The following is a 19,838-nucleotide window of genomic DNA, read 5'->3' on the forward strand; positions in this document are numbered from 1 at the left end:
GTTGTTCTTAACAACAAATCAGATTTCTGCTTCACTTTATAAATTGCACTAGAAAAATTACGGAATACTTGCATTGGTGTTCATAAATACCACTCTCAATTGGCTTTGCATTTATCAAAGGTTTTAACAAGGTGCAGGAGGGAAACATTCTACAAAGGAAGAGAAGTATTAGAACACGAGGACATGTACTGACACAGGGGGGAAGAGAAGTATTAGAACACGAGGACATGCACTGACACTGGAGGGAAGAGAAGTATTAGAACACGAGGACATGCACTGACACTGGGGGGAAGAGAAGTATTAGAACACGAGGACATGTACTGACACTGGGGGGAAGAGAAGTATTAGAACACGAGGACATGTACTGACACTGGGGGGAAGAGAAGTATTAGAACACGAGGACATGCACTGACACTAGAGGGAAGTAGGTTCAGAGGAAATGTGAGGAAAACTACTTTACAGAAAGGGTAGTGGATAAGTGGAATAGCCTCCCATCAGAGGTGGTAGAGGATAATACAGTAGAGCAATTTAAACATGCTTGGGATAGACATAAGGATATCCTTACAAAGAACTAAGGATCAAATAGGGTTTGAGGTTATCATAGGTTAAACAATGGGCAGACTAGATGGGCCAAGTGGTTCTTATCTGTTGTCAGATTGCATGTTTCTATGATTCTGTTTTACATGATTATTATTTGATGACTACAATCCCGTATCTTACAATATCTACTCTCTTAGTTTCTCATCTAGACATCCTGTGCTGATGTCCCAGTTGTATCGGATGAGGATTCTCATGATATACATCCAGAGCAAATTACATAGATCTGCCTGGGCCATCCGGAGGGTGGAAAGGACTCCTGTCAAATGACTAGAAATTCACCAAATAAATAAATAAATTCAATGTCAAAAAATAATCTGGAGGTTGAAATGAATGGATTTTCTTATTACTAATTTATGTGCTAATGTTCAGAGCACTAGTATTTTGAATGTCATACTATATCCTCTACATCTCTTTCTAAATTGCCAGCTGTGAATATTCATTGGTGGATTATAATATTTGTATAATTTATAGTAGGTACGTATGTATAATGATGGTGAAGAAAGGGACAATACAGAATTTTTAAACATAAATATACATTTTTACTGTCTTTATAGTCTACACCCTTAATTTATTCAACTTTAATTAATCTTTAAGCCTCCTGTTCATGATGGTGGTGGCAGATGAAAATAATTAAAATATTATTTATTCCTGTTTTTTTAATTTGCATTTATTTACTTTTTATTAGTGGAATTGAACGCCAAAATCATGTAAGCAGTGGGATTTTTGGAATTCATACATCTTATTTATAGTTATGAGACATGCGCTAAACTGATTATTTACTTGTGCAAACATGAAAGTTTCCAGAATTCTAAGGAGAACAGTCCATGTGGAACACGTATTGAGCTCTGTAACACTACACAAAGTGCTCAGATTGCACAAATAGCAAAATTAGTATGATATTTGGTAAACAATGTAACAATGGGTGTATACAGCAATTTATTCATTAAGTATACCACAATATAAAACTTGTTCCAAGCAGCATGTCCTACATCAGAGTGTAATGAAAAGCCATAACCAGTCCAATCTAAGTTATAAGGGGTGCCAAGATCATCACGGACAAATTTAGACAATTGTTCTTGCCAGAAACGTTGCATAGACATTTACTTCAAGCACTCCGGTTGTTATTTTAAAACAGGGAAACAGCTGTCTGATGTTACCATAACTCACATGTCCAACCAAGGTCGAAAGAGGACATTAATGAGTTCAGATCAAAAACCACATTAGTTGGCGCCTACACCCATTTGTAAAACACAAGGTGTCAACTTTATCTCAAAAGTACAGTGTATCAGGTGTTCCCAAGGGAGCAGAACATTTAGATTTTCTGAACTTGGTGATGCAAGAGCAGAGCTTGGTTAAGGTGGTTTTAGAGCATGAGATAGATTTATAATTAGTACTTTGCTGTCAGTATATTTGTCCTTTTTAATATTTGTTTGTAATTTGACTCAGGGGATCAATGTTTCAAGCAACACGTGAAAGAAGATGAAATTTTTTCTGTGAAACAAGAGGTCTCTTGTCTTTAAAGGGCACTAACGGACTGAGCTGATATATAAGTCTGTGTTGCCCTGATTTTATTGATAGAAACTCGAATGGAGGGGCCCTTGTCATTGGGCAAATGGCAAATGTTTATCATGCTCCTTTATTAAAACAATCCGGTGTGTGGTATGCAGGGGTCCATGTTTTTTTCTTAAACACTTCACATAACACATTTTGTTTTTAATTTTAAGTTTCTATTTTCAGCATAAAGGAAAATAATTGTAAATTCAAAGTACAGTACAAATACCCCTAGTTAACAAAAAGAACCTAAGCATATTATACATAATTCATATATAGAGGCAGAAAACAAAGAAGATTTTACTTGGGATATAAAAGGGACATCAGAATATCTGACACATGAGAATAACTGAGACATGAGAATAACTGGAACATGAGACAGGGATGTGAGCTGAGTTGATGAATGTTCTGCAAGGAAGCATGCCAGACTCCTTCACAATTAAGAATGATATGTCAGATATTGCATTTGGGGGGACCACTCCAGCGTGAGCTGATATTGATTATTCAATGGGTGGAAATGAATACACTAATTTTCAAACTTGAAACCGTTCAATCTGTTTTTTATATTGTTCACCACAAGTAAAATAGGTATATTCCAGCTGATCTCCAGAACTGTCTTGACCATGGTAAGAATTTTTGAGTTTTTGAGAAGCAGATTGTGACTGAAAAATGTACTCATGGCCATGTCATGCTTAATGTATCTGCAATTATTAGACTATTATTACTATTAGAGATGAGTGAACAAGTCTCCTAAGAGGTTTTCAGAAGACCATCAAAACTGTCTGTTTTGCATTTTTCCTGAAAGCATTTACTCCCGTCTATGATTGTTGCATTTTCAATGAATCAGCTGTAAAGCACCATGGTATGCAGTAAAATGTAACAATCTTTGGAAAAAACCTTTTCCTACAAAAACTTATTTAATTTTTTGGGACTAATTTTCTGGCTCTGCCAACTGGACCATCCAACTTTTCCCTCTCACACTTGCTTCATATATCCATCAATTGGGGCTGGCTATTTTCAAATGTAACCTCTATGAGGCATATCATGTCTAAGAGTTCTTCTTGTCTCTGCTTGTTTGCTTACTTGTACAGTGTGACACATCATCATAGCGATAAAGTTTTTAGGAAGGTGTTTACTGCTTGTGGCGTAGTATTCAGGTAGGTATAAGGTGATCTTGCACTTGGTCACTCTACAGTTTATAATTGCTATTCACAAAATGCAACGGTGACCAGGGACGGATTGTCCTACCTGATTATAGGGTATGACCAGATGGGCCAGTACTGAGGCCTGAGAACTAATCATTAAAGCCTATTTTCTGCAGAATGTCAGCACCCAGCTTATTCTGCTGGATAATCATGTTATTCTAGACCACAAATTATTTCCTAAGTGCAGAAACAATGAAAAGATCTGTAAATAAAATAAATTGAATGTACAAACTTTCTTTCATATAGTGTTATGTTTGACACTAAAAATTCCTGTGTTTGACACTAAAAATTCCTGTATCAGGAGCCTCATATCAGTACTTTGTGCTGATGGGGGACTCTGTTCTTTCCATCATCTAACTTTCAATCAGTGGATTACTGCTTTTCATACTCACCTTCTCCAGAAACACACTCAAAAACACCCTGACATCACCTGCCCTGTCCATGAATACGTAATGACATTAGTGGCCAGGTCATAGCCTCCACCTCCCACAAAATCAAGTAGATTTATAACTTGTGTTGCTGGGTTCATTCCGATGATCTGATTGGCTACAGGTTGCTCTATCCTCAAACCTTTCCAAATGTAGGAAATCCAGACAATGCTGGGTCTTACAGGAAGCACCAGGATGGCATTAGTGGATTCCAATATCAGAGAGCTTTAGACCAAGAGTAAAGGATAACTATGACAACTGGCAAAATAACAGAAACAGGGATAAAGCAAACAAGAAAATGATTGAAGACCGTGAACAAGGAGACAGTGTAGTTCTGGATCAAAGTCGGGAAGTATAATATTCTGGCAGATTCTATTACAGGGAATCATCAACATCTGGGAGAAGTTGAAGTATTGGCATTGCACAAGCTTAGGGTGTTAGATTTCTGTCCCAAGGCTTAATCTGATTTCCAAATCCTGACAAGCAGGATGTATAGAATAAAAACAAAATGATACTCTGACCCAATTCATGTGTGCCGAATAATAATGTATGAAGTCATTTATTTCTATAACTTATAACTTCCATTAATTTCCATTGTCATTCCAATGAATTCCAATGAAAAACATTGTGCTCTTGTCTTTATATAAACATAGTTGTTGTTAAAGGTCATGTACTTTTATTTATATTTGATATTTATTATTGGCTTGCTCAGTGATTCAGAGATTTCGGTCAGTGGTATTAAACTGCATACAAGAGACTGGAGTACCCATGTTTTTCCAATCCACAAGAATAACTATATTTGAGCTAGTGATGAAAAACCTCATAGGTAAAACATGGAGTCAATACGTGTTTAATCTTTTCACCTTGTCCAAAGTATCCAGAATTTGGATGGCAACTGGGGGCCCTGAATACCAGGAATAGGTTGATTTAGTCAATGAAACATTGAGTCATGAGCGGTTTGTATATATTAGTAGAAATAATTAATCTAAAATGTTAAAAGTTTGGTCCAAATGGATTACGTCTTGTTACACATTAGATGTTGATAATTATGGATATGCGTGTTCTCCTGGGTGTTCAGTTTAATCATTAAGATGCTTTTGTTTTATTAATTACGTTCTATGTTTTATCCCAATTTACTATAACTGTAGATAGATGATGTATTGATATATGTAGTAGCTTCCTGTTATATTAATTTATAAAACTTGTATGTGAAGCCTATATATTGTTTCTGAATGTATTTTAAGAGAATAATGTATAGTAACTAATCTGTAACATTTGACCTTGCACATTATTGAAAACATTTCAATCAATCAAAAAATGTATAGTATTATGGGCATTTTATGACAATAATAAACTGTGTTATTGCACAAACTAGGGAGGGAACACAGAAAATAGTGGTAACAATGGGGCTATGCCTGGAAGGCGTTTTCGGGCAGCTCATAGATGTATCTACTTAAACCTAGTGAAGTTAGTTGATAAGTAGCAATAGCTAGCTGCTAATCACATGACCATTGTTACCATCATTTTAATTTAGTCCTATACAATTCATAAATGGTTTGCACATCCTGCTTCCACGTAGACGTAGGTATTAGGTAATCAAAATGCTTGCCTTAGAAATATATTTAAACTGTTTTCCTCTGTAGGTTAAGGGTATATGTACAGGCGCGGGCTGGCAATTTCAAACCGGGGGGCGCAGAGGCGGTCGCATCACATGACACGTGACCCGTGTCATGCGATGCGGCCGCCTGTGCGATGATGCGGCCGCATCTCGTGTCATGAGATGCGGCCGCAGGTAAAAATCGGCGATTTTGAATCTGGGGGGCGGCCGGCCAGCCTACCCCCCCCGGCCCTAACATTGGTGATTCTGAGCGGCCCGCGGGGCCGATGCCCCCCTGCGCCCCGGCCCAGGCCACCCCTGTATATGTATCTGAAATGTAATTATGTGTCTCTGTGTTTTATAATATACTTTACTCCTAAAATATAGATTCATGTTTATAAAAAAAATCTTTGTCTGTTTGCCATTGTTTCCTTTCATAAACTTTTTTCAGCTCCGCATGAACCACCTGAATGAGATAGGGATCATTTGCAGAACTCGAAATCTGTTCATTGTTTATATTTAAATAGTCGAAGGTGCTTTAATTATAACCGTTCATGTTTGTTTTATCTTATAGATTGAAGCTCTCAAACAGTAAACTAGTAACATCTATGAAAATGTTTTTGTAAACTTGTGTTCTAGTTTTAAAATTGAATATTTATAGGGATATTTTGACTAATTATGATGTCCATGACTTGTCACTTTCAAGTTCAATATAATAAACTATTTGCTATATATGTAGCAATATTTTGCCAGAATTGATTACTTTTATAGGTATTTGCTGTTGGATTTTTTTTCTCAACCTTCTTTAGCATTATATGGAATATAAAATGTTTAATTTCCTTTGCAATCATCTTCCAAATGTTGTCTCAAAACATGCCTGCATATACCACCCAATATTGTCATTAATTGTGTTACTATCACTGTTATTCAACTAAAATACAAATATAATTAAAAAAAAACAGAAAGCAAAACTTGGGGCAGGGTGATCAAGGAACATATGACCCTTCCATATATGTGAGAGGAAAAGAGGTTCAAATTTTGCATCAGGCCCATGGACCTCCAATTGAAGAGATGGTTACTCTTTGTAACTAATTGGTTGAAGACTTATTTCGATATAATGATTGTCAAGGATTCCGTGTCTCTGAAGATAATTATGGAGGAAGAGGTAAACTGAGACAAAAGTGCACTAAGAATAGAAAATAAATGAACCAGAATCCACAAAGAATGAAACAAGAAACTGACTAATGTCCAACCGGGATAAATGCCAAACTCAACTCAACCTTCTGGTAAGTTTCCCTCAGTTAACGAGAGTTGGCACAACAGACACCATCCATGAGAAAGGGCATGTGGTGCCACCTGATTGTAGGAATGTGGTTATTGGAGAGTATAAAAGTTGTCTTTGCCCAACATAAGTCCTCACTCTCTCAACATGAAGTGTCTCCTCCTCCTCTCAGTTCTGGGTCTTGCTGGTAAGTATTTACAGTTTTTTATCAGTGTCTTTATTTTTATCATGTCCTTTATACCATGTAGTAATAATCTGTAAATTATATTCTATATAGTTCTTAAAATTGGGTTTTTCCAGTGCCTGTTTGGCAGCAGGCTTGAAAGAAGAGGGTGCATTAACTGCTATAGAGAACGGTATATAATTGTGTACAAGTCAACCATTTACCACTTTACATCAGTGAACACCCCCTCCCTTTTCATACCGAACAGCTGTCAAAAGCAGCATCGGCAAAGGGTACAATAACCAAAGTATTCAAAAATATTTATGAAGATGAATGCGAAAATCCAGACAGGATTTTCACGCTAACCCCTCTGTCTATCAAGACATACCTAAACATATTATACCACAACTGTGATTTAAAACACAACTGTATAAAATTATGTATATAGTATAGTTTATCTCTGTTAATGTTCCACTTTGAAAATATGTGTTATTTTCATGGTCAGTTTTGTCCTGGGCAAACAGGCAACTGTTTAGATTACCAGCAATAGTCCCACGAAATAGGAATAATAAAAATGTTTTATTGTGTACACAGAAGATCTGGTTAACATTTTAAGTGCTTATATGATGTCTAATGTCTTTTTCTGTAGCTGCTTTTCCCTACAATGATGATGACAAGATCGTAGGAGGTTACACTTGCCCATTGAACACTGTCCCCTACCAGGTCTCCCTGAATGCTGGCTACCATTTCTGCGGTGGATCCCTCATTAATGACCAATGGGTGGTCTCTGCTGCTCACTGCTACAAATCGTAAGTTATAGGATAAGATATATGGAACTGTGGGGTTGTGCTTAAAACAATATGGGCAGCACGGTGGCTCAGTGGTTAGCACTTCTTCCTTACAGCACTGGAGTCATGAGTTTGATTCCTGACCATGGCCTTACCTGTGAGGAGTTTGTATGCTCTCCCCGTGTTTGTGTGGGTTTCCTCCAGGTGCTCCGGTTTCCTCCCGCATTCCAAAAACATACTGGTAGGTTAATTGGCTGCTATCCAATTGACCCTAGTCTATCTGTATGTGTGTGTGTAAGTTCGGGAATTTAGACTGGAAGACCCAATGAGGCAGGGACTGATGTGAGTGAGTTCTCTGTACAGCACTGCGGAATTAGTGGCGATATATACATAAATGGTGATGATAAAGATGAACTTTATATGTTTTCCTCACTTGCAGGCGTATTGAAGTCAGACTCGGAGAACATGACATTGAGGTTCTGGAGGGAACAGAACAGTTCATTGCATCTGCTAAGATCATTCGTCATCCAAACTACAACTCCTATATGCTGGACAATGACATCATGTTAATTAAGCTTTCCCAGCCAGCTACACTGAACACCAGAATCCAAGCAATCCGTCTGCCCACTCACTGTGATGTTGCTGGAACACAGTGTTTAATCTCTGGCTGGGGAAACACCCTGAGCAATGGAGGTGAGTGTCAGTTCATTCCTTACAAATACCGTTTACATTTTAAAATTTTTAGGATTAATATAACTGGGGTCCGAAACCCTATTGTATTCAGTTTTCATCTCCGGATCATGCAGGATGGCAACTGTCTTTCAGCCAATCAGATAATCAAATCTTTATTTGTGGGACTGTGTTATTAAGGACAACGCTGTAATGGCACAGTGGCCTAGTGGTTAGCACTTCTGCCTCACAACACTGGGGTCATGAGTTCGATTTCCGACCATGGCCTTATCTGTGTGGAGTTTGTATGTTCTCCCTGTGTTTGCGTGGGTTTCCTCCGGGTGCTCCGGTTTCCTCCCACACTCCAAAAACATACTGGTAGGTTAATTGGCTGCTATAAAAAATTGACCCTAGTCTCTCTCCCTCTCTGTCTGTGTGTGTGTGTGTGTGTGTGTGTGTGTGTGTCTATATTAGGGAATTTAGACTGTAAGCTCCAATGGGGCAGGGACTGATGTGAATGAATTCTCTGTACAGCGCTGCGGAATTAGTGGCGCTATATAAATAAATGATGATGATGATGATGATGATGATGATAGGGCAGTGTTGTGATGTAAGGAAGGGAAGCCCCAGACTGAGAGTTGGACGTACTGCTGTGTAATATGTTGGCACTTTATCAATAAAATAATAATAATAATTATGTCATTAAAGGCAGTATCAGATCAGGCTATGCAGGCCCGGTTGTATATCTCATGGTTAATGCCCATTTTAGAGATAAAGATACAATTTCATGTAACACAAAAATGTGATACTTAATCATGTGCTGTATGATCTTGAAATATCATAGGAAAATATGTCACACTAGGTTCTGTTGTGCAATTGGCCTAACTGCTATCAGACAAGATCACAAGTTGGTGGCCAAAGTGGACAGTATGAAGATACCGGGTTTTCTGGCCCAATTCTACCCACTTGATGCTGGCTGGTCGGCCACACAGGGGTGCTTTAATATGGCAGGGAATCCTACTCAGTACCTTCTAACTTTATAGTCACTCAGGCACATGCAGTTAGAAAGTACAATAGTATATTTATTATAATCTAAACAATCACTAGAATATTATATACAAACAGTAAATTAATGCCAGGCAGGTTCAACATGTTATCTGTCTCTTACCCCACTAGCTTAAGGAGTTACAGTCACCTCCCTGTCCTGACTTGTAGAATCCAAAAACCATGGATTTTGCTGATCTGCATATGTAGCAGCATTCAGGACTCAGAATGACCATCAACTCTCCCCCTGGAGTGACTCCTTATAATCATGGTCAAATTTCCACAGTGTTTTCCCCTCCCCGGGCAAACCCCTGGGTTTCTCTTTTGTAAAAACTGGGGGGTGCTGGACTAGGGGTTTGGAAGGGGAGTGGAGATAATCTGACAGTTTACACTGGCAAACCTGCTGGGTTCCAGACAAATGTCTGGACTAGTCCTGTGAAGGACAATGGATACTAATTGACCTTCGCCACCTTCAGATTTAGGATAGCACTCAGTCCCTCCTGAAATTAACCACTTACGCTACTTTGTGATGTCACAGGGTCCCCAGCTGTTCCATGCTTCCTGTAGAGAAAAGAGGGGGGAGAATGAATGTAGCTACAGACCCCTCACCTGTATCCTGGAACCTGATCCTTACCCATAACCCACCTGGCTTCACTTGAAGCACAAAGAATAACATCTTCACTGTAATATCAACAATATACAATAAACAATGTACATATTTACAATGAGCTACAATGTCCCCTTATCCACATATAATTAGATACTGCAGTTGTACTCTGGTGAGCTGGGAAACAAACACAGGGCTATAAAAAGTACATGTTGTTATACTCCACATTTTGTGATAAACTAGGAACAGGCTGGTTAAGGTGTTATCAAACTTGTTTCGTCACAGACAGATTCAGTCATTCTTTGCTTGGACTGAATGACTCAGTGACAAGATGTCCTTTTAGTGAGGAGGAAGATGACTTATATTTCTACAACCAATTGAGAATCATTGGTTGCCTAGGATAACTCTAAAGTTTAACAGAATGCACTTGAATACCTATGTATTAAACCAATGTGTATTATATTGGATTCTAATCTTTACTAAAAAAAATTGTATTAAAATAGAGTTTTTGCTGTAGAATTGGTCAATCTGCTTCTCTCCTCTTGTCTGTGAATCTTGTCTGAGAGTCACATACTGAGCATCAGTCCCAGGACAATGTAGACTACCTTGCGGTCTAGTGACTTATAATATCTACTGTCTCTTCTAGTTAATTACCCTGACCTCCTGCAGTGTCTGGATGCCCCTATCCTGACTGAGGAGGAATGTTACAACTCCTATCCTGGGCAAATCACTGGGAACATGATCTGTGTGGGGTATCTGGAAGGTGGAAAAGACTCCTGCCAGGTAAAAATAATTCTCCACTTTCATCCTTTGCATATAAGATTTTACTTATTTTGAGAATGACCTAAAGTCTAAGGTCATGTGGGTGACAACAATGATCATTGTATAATATTTTGTATTATTTCCAGGGTGATTCTGGTGGTCCTGTGGTTTGCAATGGAGAGCTCCAGGGAGTTGTATCCTGGGGAATTGGTTGTGCTCTAGCTGGCAATCCCGGAGTGTACACCAAGGTGTGTAACTATGTGTCCTGGATTGAGGAGACCATCGCCCAATATTAAACATATGGAACAAAGTTGGTTAGGTCAATATAAGCAACAACAAATGTAATAAAATAACAATCAAAGATCATATTTCTTGTGTCTTTTTTACATCAATGGAAATATTAAGAAATCTAGTATTCGACATTATTATTATTATTATTAATAATAATATTACATCACATACACCTTATTGGAAGCTTTGTTACTGTACATTCTTTCTGTGCTTCACCTACTAAAAGAGAAAGTATCATCATCATTTATTTATTTATAAAGCGCCAGCAAATTCCATAGCGCGTTACAATTGGAAACAAACATTAATGACACAATACTGGGTAATACAGACAGACAGAGAGGTAAGAGAACCCTGCTCGCAAGCTTACAATCTATGGGACAATGGGAGTTTGAAACACAAGGGCATGTGCTACATTATATTGCAGACTGGACCAGCTAGAATGCAAAGGTAAAAGTACTGAGTGGGCTGTGTGTGTACCAATGTTGGCCAGAGGGTTGTTGTCTTGTGTTAGCTGTGTAGAGGGTGGTAATAGGGGAGATTAAGATGGTGGTTGAGAAATATCATAAGCTTGTCTGAAGAGGTGGGTTTTTAGAGAACGCTTGAAGGTTTGGAGACTAGAGGAAAGTCTTACTGTGCAAGGGAGGGAATTCCACTAAGTGGGTGCAGCCCGGAAAAAGTCCTGTAACCGAGAATGGGAGGATGTGATGAGAGTGGAAGAGAGACGCAGATCTTGTGCAGAACGGAGGTGTCGAGTAGGGAGATATTTTGAGACAAGTGAGGAAATGTATGTCGGTGCAATTTTGTTGACGGCCTTGTATGTTAGTAGAAGAATTTTATACTTTCATCTGTCTAGAGCAAGTTAGACAATGAATACAAGTGCCTGATTGGTTGCTATGTCATATTCTAGTTATCATTTACAATTGCATTTAATGTAAAGTTAGTTAATGATCCTTACTGTTACAGGATGGAATATTTGCACTATACTGTACCATAGAAACTTAAACAAAATGCCCTTCAAACACACCTGATGGAAATCCAAAGGCATATTTACCCCCCAAAAAATTCCCAAACAAAAATATTAAATAAAACCAATAGAGGACATTACCTAATTGCATAAATTGCACAGATTGCCTTATGTTACCTTGATACAAAGAAATGACTTTGAAATGTAGTGCCCCCACCCATAGAATCTAAATCAATGAACAGCAGAAAATCAAGTATCTTAGTTAGAAAAAAAAATTAAAAAAAAATCAATAAAGCACAAACACTAACAGGTAATAGAAGAAACATAACATGCACTCATTGTCAGGATCTGCCTCGCGTCTTCTGCAGCATTACTTCAGGATGCTGTTTCATCTCGGCAGCTCCTGCCTCTTGGACTATTTTGTATATGTTACCCTGCAGTACCTGTGAATCACCAGAGGCGCTCCTGTTCTGCCTTTTCCCACTACCAGGGGTTAACTAGCACAGCTAGTTAATCATCCGCACCTGATTGTCTCATATATATGCCGGCCTCTCCCTGTTCCCTTTGCTGGCCATTAATGTTTCTGTGCATGTTTATGCTTGTTACCTTGGACTAACTCACTCGCTTTCTCTGTTTCTGTGGAAATGCTTGTTTAGCCAGTTCCTGCTTCTCTCTAAGCATTTACCACTCACCTGTATATTGTCTCCTGGAGGTAAACCTGATATCTGGTTATACCTGTTATTCTGCAATACCTGGAAGTCTGTTTATACACTGACCTGGTCTGTGTTTACATTGCATCACATGGACTGTGTTTTCACTGCAATAAACCGTTTAATGTTTTCAACATATGTCTGGCTCCATGGCTGTAATTACAAGGACCTAGTTTGTGGAACAGATTTGTAACACTCATATTGTCCTGTATGAAGTGTTCACTCCAAGAAGTCTTCACTATTTCAACAGAACAATGTGGGTACCATGAATGAGGAACATCTAGAACCAAAGTGCTCATTAGCCAGTGTAAATAAAGAATATATTAGATTTCAGGCCATAGCCATTCAAAACTGAACTTCCAGTTCCTCAGTTAAAGGCCTCTGTGCCCCGATGAAAAATCTTTGCCAGGAGTCCAGAACATGAACCATTTGCACAACCTGGTGAGACATTCTAGCTCTATATTGTCAAGGAACCACAGTGATATCATCAAGCAGTGCTCCCAGCTTAGAAAGCCTCAGGGCAATGGTTGTGGTGGGTGAATGGATGGAGAAATATTGTGAGAGATGCAAATGAAATATTAAAATAAATAATAAAATAAAACCCATAAGACGTGACTACAAATGTGGTGAGCTTGGATGTGGAGCCTCTGGGACTTTTAAGGGCCAGTGATCACTTCTGCCCCATTGTGATCAAACATTTAATAATGGGCAGCATTGTGACACATTGGTTAGCATTGCTGCCTCACAGAGCTAGGGTAATGGGTTTGACTTTAACCAGGTTCCATTATCATCATCAACATTTATTTATATAGAGTCAGCAAATTTCGTAGCACTTTACAATTGGGAACAAATATTAATAATACAATACTGGGTAATACATACAGACAGAGAGGTAAGAGAACCCTGCTCGCAAGCTTACGTCCCATCCTGTATGTTTTCTGTATGTTCTCCCCATATTTGCTCTATAAAGTACTGCATAGTATGTAGGTGTAATAATTAGGTGTTATGTAAATAACTGTTAATTAATAAAATATCACCCAGTACTCTAATAAGGTGCTAGAGAAAGTACAGCTGTAATGTCTAAGTGCTACCAAGACCTGGCCTGATTTACCCAGACACCTATCTCCAGAGGTCATGGAAGGCAAAAGGATTCACCAACTTTGTATTGAGAAAAATGTCTTTGCACTCTGAAGCTATCAAAGAGACATTTTCGGCCTCGTTATGTACTTAAGAGAAGCACTGTGCAGATTAGCGGGTTCTTACTAAAAGTACCTGGACATTATTTTATACTGGACTAGTGACCACTGTCTTATCATTGGCTTCTTTGCATCATGCTTGATGAATTGTCTAAACGTGAGAATTCCATAATTCAGCTAGATGCAATATTATAGCTTCATATTTACATAGCTCACTGCAAATATTTTTAGATAATTTCCTGGGACACTTTGCTGCTAATGACATCTAAGCACAGCACACGGTTCACAGTCTAGATAGACCGTTGTACATTACAACCCCTATAGTATAAAATAGTATAATTAGGAGGCATTCATGGGACTTTTCCAAATTATAAATTCTTTATTTCATAAAAGAAGAAGTCAATGTTTTGGGCTTCACACATCTCTTTATAAAGACTAACACCACAGTCAACCAAACACCCATAAATACACTATACAGTGGGAGTGAACCAATCAGATAATCCCCAGCTGTGCAGATTGGCTAAACAAGGAGCAAAGCACACCAAAAAGAAAGCAAACATTTTTAAATATAAAAGGCAGCACAAACAGCATTAGTCAAAAACAGTTATCTATAGTAAATCAGCAGAGTATTACTTACTAGGTAGGATTGAAACTGCTATCTGTGAAAATCAGTCACTTTACATTGCAAGAAAAGTTGCTCATGTTGCTAAACAGCCCCTCTATGGGGGGGAATGTCACAAGGTTAATTTGCACAAGAATCACATGTAATTGATTATACAGCTGCTAGGCTGTGCAGAAACTCTTCCGTTGGCTCAGAACAGAGCTTCTGAATGTTGCTAGGTAATGGGAAGTTGTTCGTTAGAAAATGGCCATAGAAGTAAAACATTTGTTGATAAAGACAGAGTATGTGATCCAAGTGGACAATACAAGAGACTGTCAATATATAAAGAAATGTATGTACAATAAAGTGTTGATTTTGCAGACTTGCTGTGGAGTGCAACACAGGACTACAAATAAATGCACAGTCTGAGTGACCTGACAGAATACCAAATAAACACAAATAATGCAATATATACAGGCAGCAATTTCTACATACTAGGTACACATATAATCCTACACTAAGATTTGCAGCAAACTAGACAGGTAAAAACTACCTTGTAGCATTAACGTTGCGAAACACTACAACACTACACATAGTAGGTGTTTATATATCAAAATATATACAGTTATAATCAGTCAAAGGAAACATAGTACTGAAGAATCAAGTAACTAAAATAAACTGTCTATGTAAGGTATGAAGCTGTCTCTTATAGCTACACCACTATAAATCATTAAATCCTGAAAAATTACAGCCATGTACAAATCTGGTGTAAACAAAACAGAAAGTCACAAAGTATACTAACTTTGAGTAAGTGAACTGAAGAGAAGAAAAGAAATGTAGAAGAATATTACCACCAAATAAGGAAAGTTATAGAAACATAAGGTCAAACAGCTAGAGCATTGTAAATAATCATGATGTGAATATTTTTATAAAAACAACCAAGGTAATTGTCATTGTTTAGCCCACCAGGGGGCAAACGTATCCAGTTAGGCAATCCAGCGGGCTTCGCGTTGTAAAAGTAATTTTAGTCTAATACCACCTCTGGTTAGTGGTTGTACATGATCAATCAGAATGCACCTCAAGCTTGAGACCCTATGTGATCTGTCTAGAAAATGTCTTGCAACCAGTTTGATCTCTGTAGGTCACTTTAATAGATGATATATGGTTAACAAAACGCTCCTGGAAACTGTGTATCATATTTCCTACATATACAAGGCCGCAAGGACAATAAAGGATATAAACCACGAACTCCGAAGTGCAAGTAAAACGCTATTTAATAGCATATCTTCTGTTTGTGTGAGGGCCCTGAAAGTGAGTCCCAGTCACTAAGCTATTGCAGGTAGTACATCCACTGAATTTAAAGCACCCCATTTTCAAAGGGAGCAGCCATAATTGTATTGTTGAAGTTTATGCTGCTTTGCAATCAATAAGTACAAAATTGTCACATTCATTTTTACCTCGTCTGTAAGCAAATATTGGTTTGTTAGTCAGTGATGGAGATAGACTTTTGTCTGTGGCTATAAGCGCCCAATTGGCATTCCAATAATATGGAATGCCAAGGTGTACCCAATGTCAATCAGAAAGTGACCCCCTTTGTTTTTTCTGCTATTGAAGTCACAAATCCCAGATTGAAAGATAGCAAGTGCTCTATTTAAACAGTTGGATACATCCGTCTGTTTATACCCTCTCTGTAGGAAAGACTGAACCATTTGGGTGAGGTGTTTATTGGCTTGAGTGCTATCTGTGTTAATGCGGAGAATACGCAGAAATTGGGAATATGGAAAATCCTTCTTGAATGGCACAGGGTGGAAACTGGTTGCATGCAAGTAGGAGTTGCTATCAGTCGTTTTTTGTACAATATAGCAATCAGACATCCATTTTGTTTCATGATCACCAGGTCCAAGAAGTGGATACTGTTGGAGTTATATTCAAACGTAAATTTGAATGGCGAATCTGCTGCATTAATAGATTCAATCATTTCAAGGAGTTGCACCTCAGTGTTCATCCAGATAAAAAAAAAAGTTGTCAATTACACGTCTAAAGAAGGCAATCTGTTGTCTGAACCTACTCAAGTTTTGTTCCTGTTCAAAATGGTGCATAAATATATTTGCATACCTAGGGACCATATTAAACCCCATGGCAGTCCCAGCCACATGTAGGTAGTACTGCCTTTCAAATATAAAGCAATTTCTTTCCAATTTGAGATGTTGTAAATCAATTATAGATTCTTTATTTTTCATCCTGTGTGCTTATGCACCACAAAGGAGTTGCTTACTGCGTCAATCTCCGCCTTATGAGGAATGGCCGTGTACAGACTCTTAACATTCATTGTGACCAATAAACAGTCAGCAAGATTGATTTCAAGGCTAGAAAGTTCAGTGAGCAATGAAAGGAGTCTTAGATAAAGCTGGGTATGGCTCTGACCAGTGTCTGGAGATAAAAGTCAATAAATTGTCTTCCAGGAAGTGATTCAAGGCTCTTATGGATTTTTGGTAATGTATAAATCACAGGACAGTCAGGAAAGTCTGCTTTCAGGAATCTAGAATTGGGTTCCAAAATCAAATCAAACGTAGCTGCATAGTCAATGATTTTGTCAACGATACATTTATAAGCACTTGTGGTGTCACCAGCAAGCAGGGTGTAGGTGGATGTGGCAGAAAGTTGGTTGAAGATCTATTTCTTGTAATCCTTATAGTCCTGTACTACAATATCGCCACCTTTATCTGCTGGTCGAATGCAGATTGAGCTATTTATGGATAAGGTCCTTAGTGCTTTCTGTTCAAGGGGAGTGAGATTTGCTTGTATTCGGCGTTTGTTACATATATCTGCATGTACTGAACTATCAACCATTCTAATAAAGGATTTGATCAAACTGCTGTATAAATTATATTAATCAGTTCACAAGACAGTGTAAAACAATAACAGTATTTAATGCACTGGTTTCAATGGTTTCACTTGATGATATTACTATACAGGATTTGTGATGGTATCAATAGGTAGTCACAACTGCAATCTGCCCAATAAAGGATGGAACCATCCGTGAGTGAGGGAAAGGTTCTGTGATGACTTTAGGAGTGTCCATAAATATGAGCTGGTGTAGTATTTGCCAGACTAGCTTTATGGTCCCAGTATGGCTTTGAGTTGCAGTATCCATACAAGACTTCCTCTACCTTTCAGGGTCCATCTTCAACAAAGAACTGACTTTATACCTTGTGCAATTCTAGGAAAGAGGTTGTCACTGCCCTCAAGAACTTGTGGTTAAAAATAGGTGCAACTTGTTTGGGCTTATGAAAAAAATGAGCAAATATAGTGTAGTGTACTCCGCACACTAGTGACAAAATGAGTGGGAAGAGGTTTAATATTGGGTCCTTTTCTTCTAAGTATCCAAAGATAAGAGCCTATTGCATCCAATGGTACATACCAAAGGACTACACTGCCATCATGCAAACGGTAAATAAGGTAGCGGAATCCAAGGTACAGGCCAAAATGGTCAGGGTCACGAGCAAACAGGCAGAGTCCAAAGTCCAGGCAGGGGTCATACACAGGAAATCCAACAGAGTATCCACAGGACAGGGTACAGCAAACAGGAGCAGGTTAGCAAGACTGGGTCAGAAACGCTATAACCAGCAGTGAGGCTCAGTCCTCACTGCCTTAAATACATAGGGCAACCAATCAGGGCTAAGCCCTGTAACAATACACATGTCTGGACTAATTAATCAAAGCCACATTAATTAGCCCACAGGCTGGGGAGATTTCAGCGCCTGCGCCCGGCTGTCCTGTTTGCCGGGGTGCGCTGTGCAGGGAATCGGCGTCCGGCCGTTGGCTTAGCAATGGTCGGACCAGCTGGCGGAAGTGACGTCCCGGTCACTAAGGAGACGGCTGGGACGCTCAGTGGGGTAATAGATGAGTCGAGGCGGTGCCCGTGGCCGCCGTGGCTCCTAACAGCGTCTATATGTAAATGTTTACCTCACTTCCTCTTTTTGTAAGCTGACGCTTTGCACACCAATCACAGGATTGTGGTCTGAGATGGAAATTTGCACAACCAACAAAAGTAAAAACCTAATTTCAAAGTCTTGTTCACTATTAACTTTGGACCACCCCCTCAATTATGTCATGAGAGGGAGGTGACATTGTGACTGTATTTATTTCGTGCATCACATTTCTGCATATTTTTATTTCACTAGTTAGCGTAATCCAACCTCATTTAAATTGGATTCTTTCTATAAATTACACTTATTTTGGGGTTTCACATAAGCTGATGTCAGAAACAATTTTACAACACCATCAGCGATATCAGCAATCAAGTTTTCAGTGTAATCAGTAAAGTATATTTCTTCAAAATACCAACAATGTCATACTGATAATAAGAACACGAGGACATGCACTGACACTGGATGGAAGTAGGTTCAGAGGAAATCTGAGGAAAAACTACTTCACAGAAAGAGTAGTGGATAAGTGGAATAGCCTCCATCAGAGTTGGTAGAGAGTAATACAGTAGAGAAATTTAAACATACTTGGGATAGACATAAGAATATCCTTACAAAGAACTTAGGATCAAATAGGGTTTGATGTTACCATAGGTTAAAAAATGAGCAGACTAGATGGGCCAAGTGGTTCTTATCTGCCATCAAATTCTATGTTTATAGCTGAGCAGTGGCAGAACTACCATTGGTGCCGCAGGTGCCGTGCACTTGGGCCCAGGGAAATAATCGAGCCGGCTGCATGGCAGATGCAGAGGTCGTGGTCTCCAGTTCCCTCCTCCCTGCATCGGGTTTCTATGTTCTCCCCGTGTTTGCGTGGGTTTCCTCTGGGTGCTCCGGTTTCCTCCCACACTCCAAAAACATACTGGTAGGTTAATTGGCTGCTATTAAATTGACCCTAGTCAGTCTCTGTCTGTGTGTGTGTGTTAGGGAATTTAGACTGTAAGCTCCAATGGGGCAGGGACTGATGTCAATGAGTTCTCTGTACAGCGCTGCGAAATTAGTGGCGCTACATAAATAAATGGTGATGATGATGATGGTGATATTTAATGAACCAATCCAGGAATAGTAGAGGCTAGAAATATATCAAAACCTTGTGTTGTATTTTGACTCTTGGGACTTCTACAATCAAGAAATGTTTAGAAAATTTGTACTACTTAGTTGATCAGAATACAGGTTCCTTCTACTTGTACATTGCTCCTGACCTTGTATAGATTGTTTAAGCTTGGAAAAATAAATGGAAGACACATAGGAACATGAGGTGACTGGTGATATCAACTGGGGGTTTAATGCCAACTTTCCTTTTGTTATTTGTAGCAGTTGGCTTGATAAGACCATCCCTGTGAACAGACATGTGGTCTGGACATAAAGATAGCAGTGAGTCCATTACAGAAGTATAT

General features: G+C 38.8%; 1 protein-coding gene and 1 gene segment (V, D, J or C); both read left to right on the forward strand.

Moving 5' to 3' along the window:
- The window catches only part of LOC142160770 (M1-specific T cell receptor beta chain-like), a 298,946-nt gene that overhangs the window by 239,183 nt on the left and 39,925 nt on the right, over nt 1-19,838 (forward strand).
- On the forward strand, nt 6,811-11,044 carry LOC142160771 (trypsin-like). The gene is made up of 5 exons (XM_075215754.1): nt 6,811-6,850; nt 7,476-7,635; nt 8,054-8,307; nt 10,581-10,717; nt 10,843-11,044. The coding sequence occupies exons 1-5, from the start codon at nt 6,811-6,813 to the stop codon at nt 10,990-10,992; spliced, it is 741 nt and encodes a 246-aa protein (XP_075071855.1). The 3' UTR covers nt 10,993-11,044.

Source organism: Mixophyes fleayi, chromosome 6 (assembly GCF_038048845.1).
Source record: "Mixophyes fleayi isolate aMixFle1 chromosome 6, aMixFle1.hap1, whole genome shotgun sequence".
NCBI classification, from domain to species: Eukaryota; Metazoa; Chordata; class Amphibia; order Anura; family Limnodynastidae; genus Mixophyes; species Mixophyes fleayi.

Coding starts and splice junctions, on each gene's coding strand:
- LOC142160771 (XM_075215754.1), top strand. CDS start 6,811: ATGAAGTGTCTCCTCCTCCTCTCAGTTCTGGGTCTTGCTG. Junction 7,636..8,053: donor GCTGCTCACTGCTACAAATC/GTAAGTTATAGG, acceptor CCTCACTTGCAG/GCGTATTGAAGTCAGACTCG. Junction 10,718..10,842: donor GTGGAAAAGACTCCTGCCAG/GTAAAAATAATT, acceptor TATTATTTCCAG/GGTGATTCTGGTGGTCCTGT.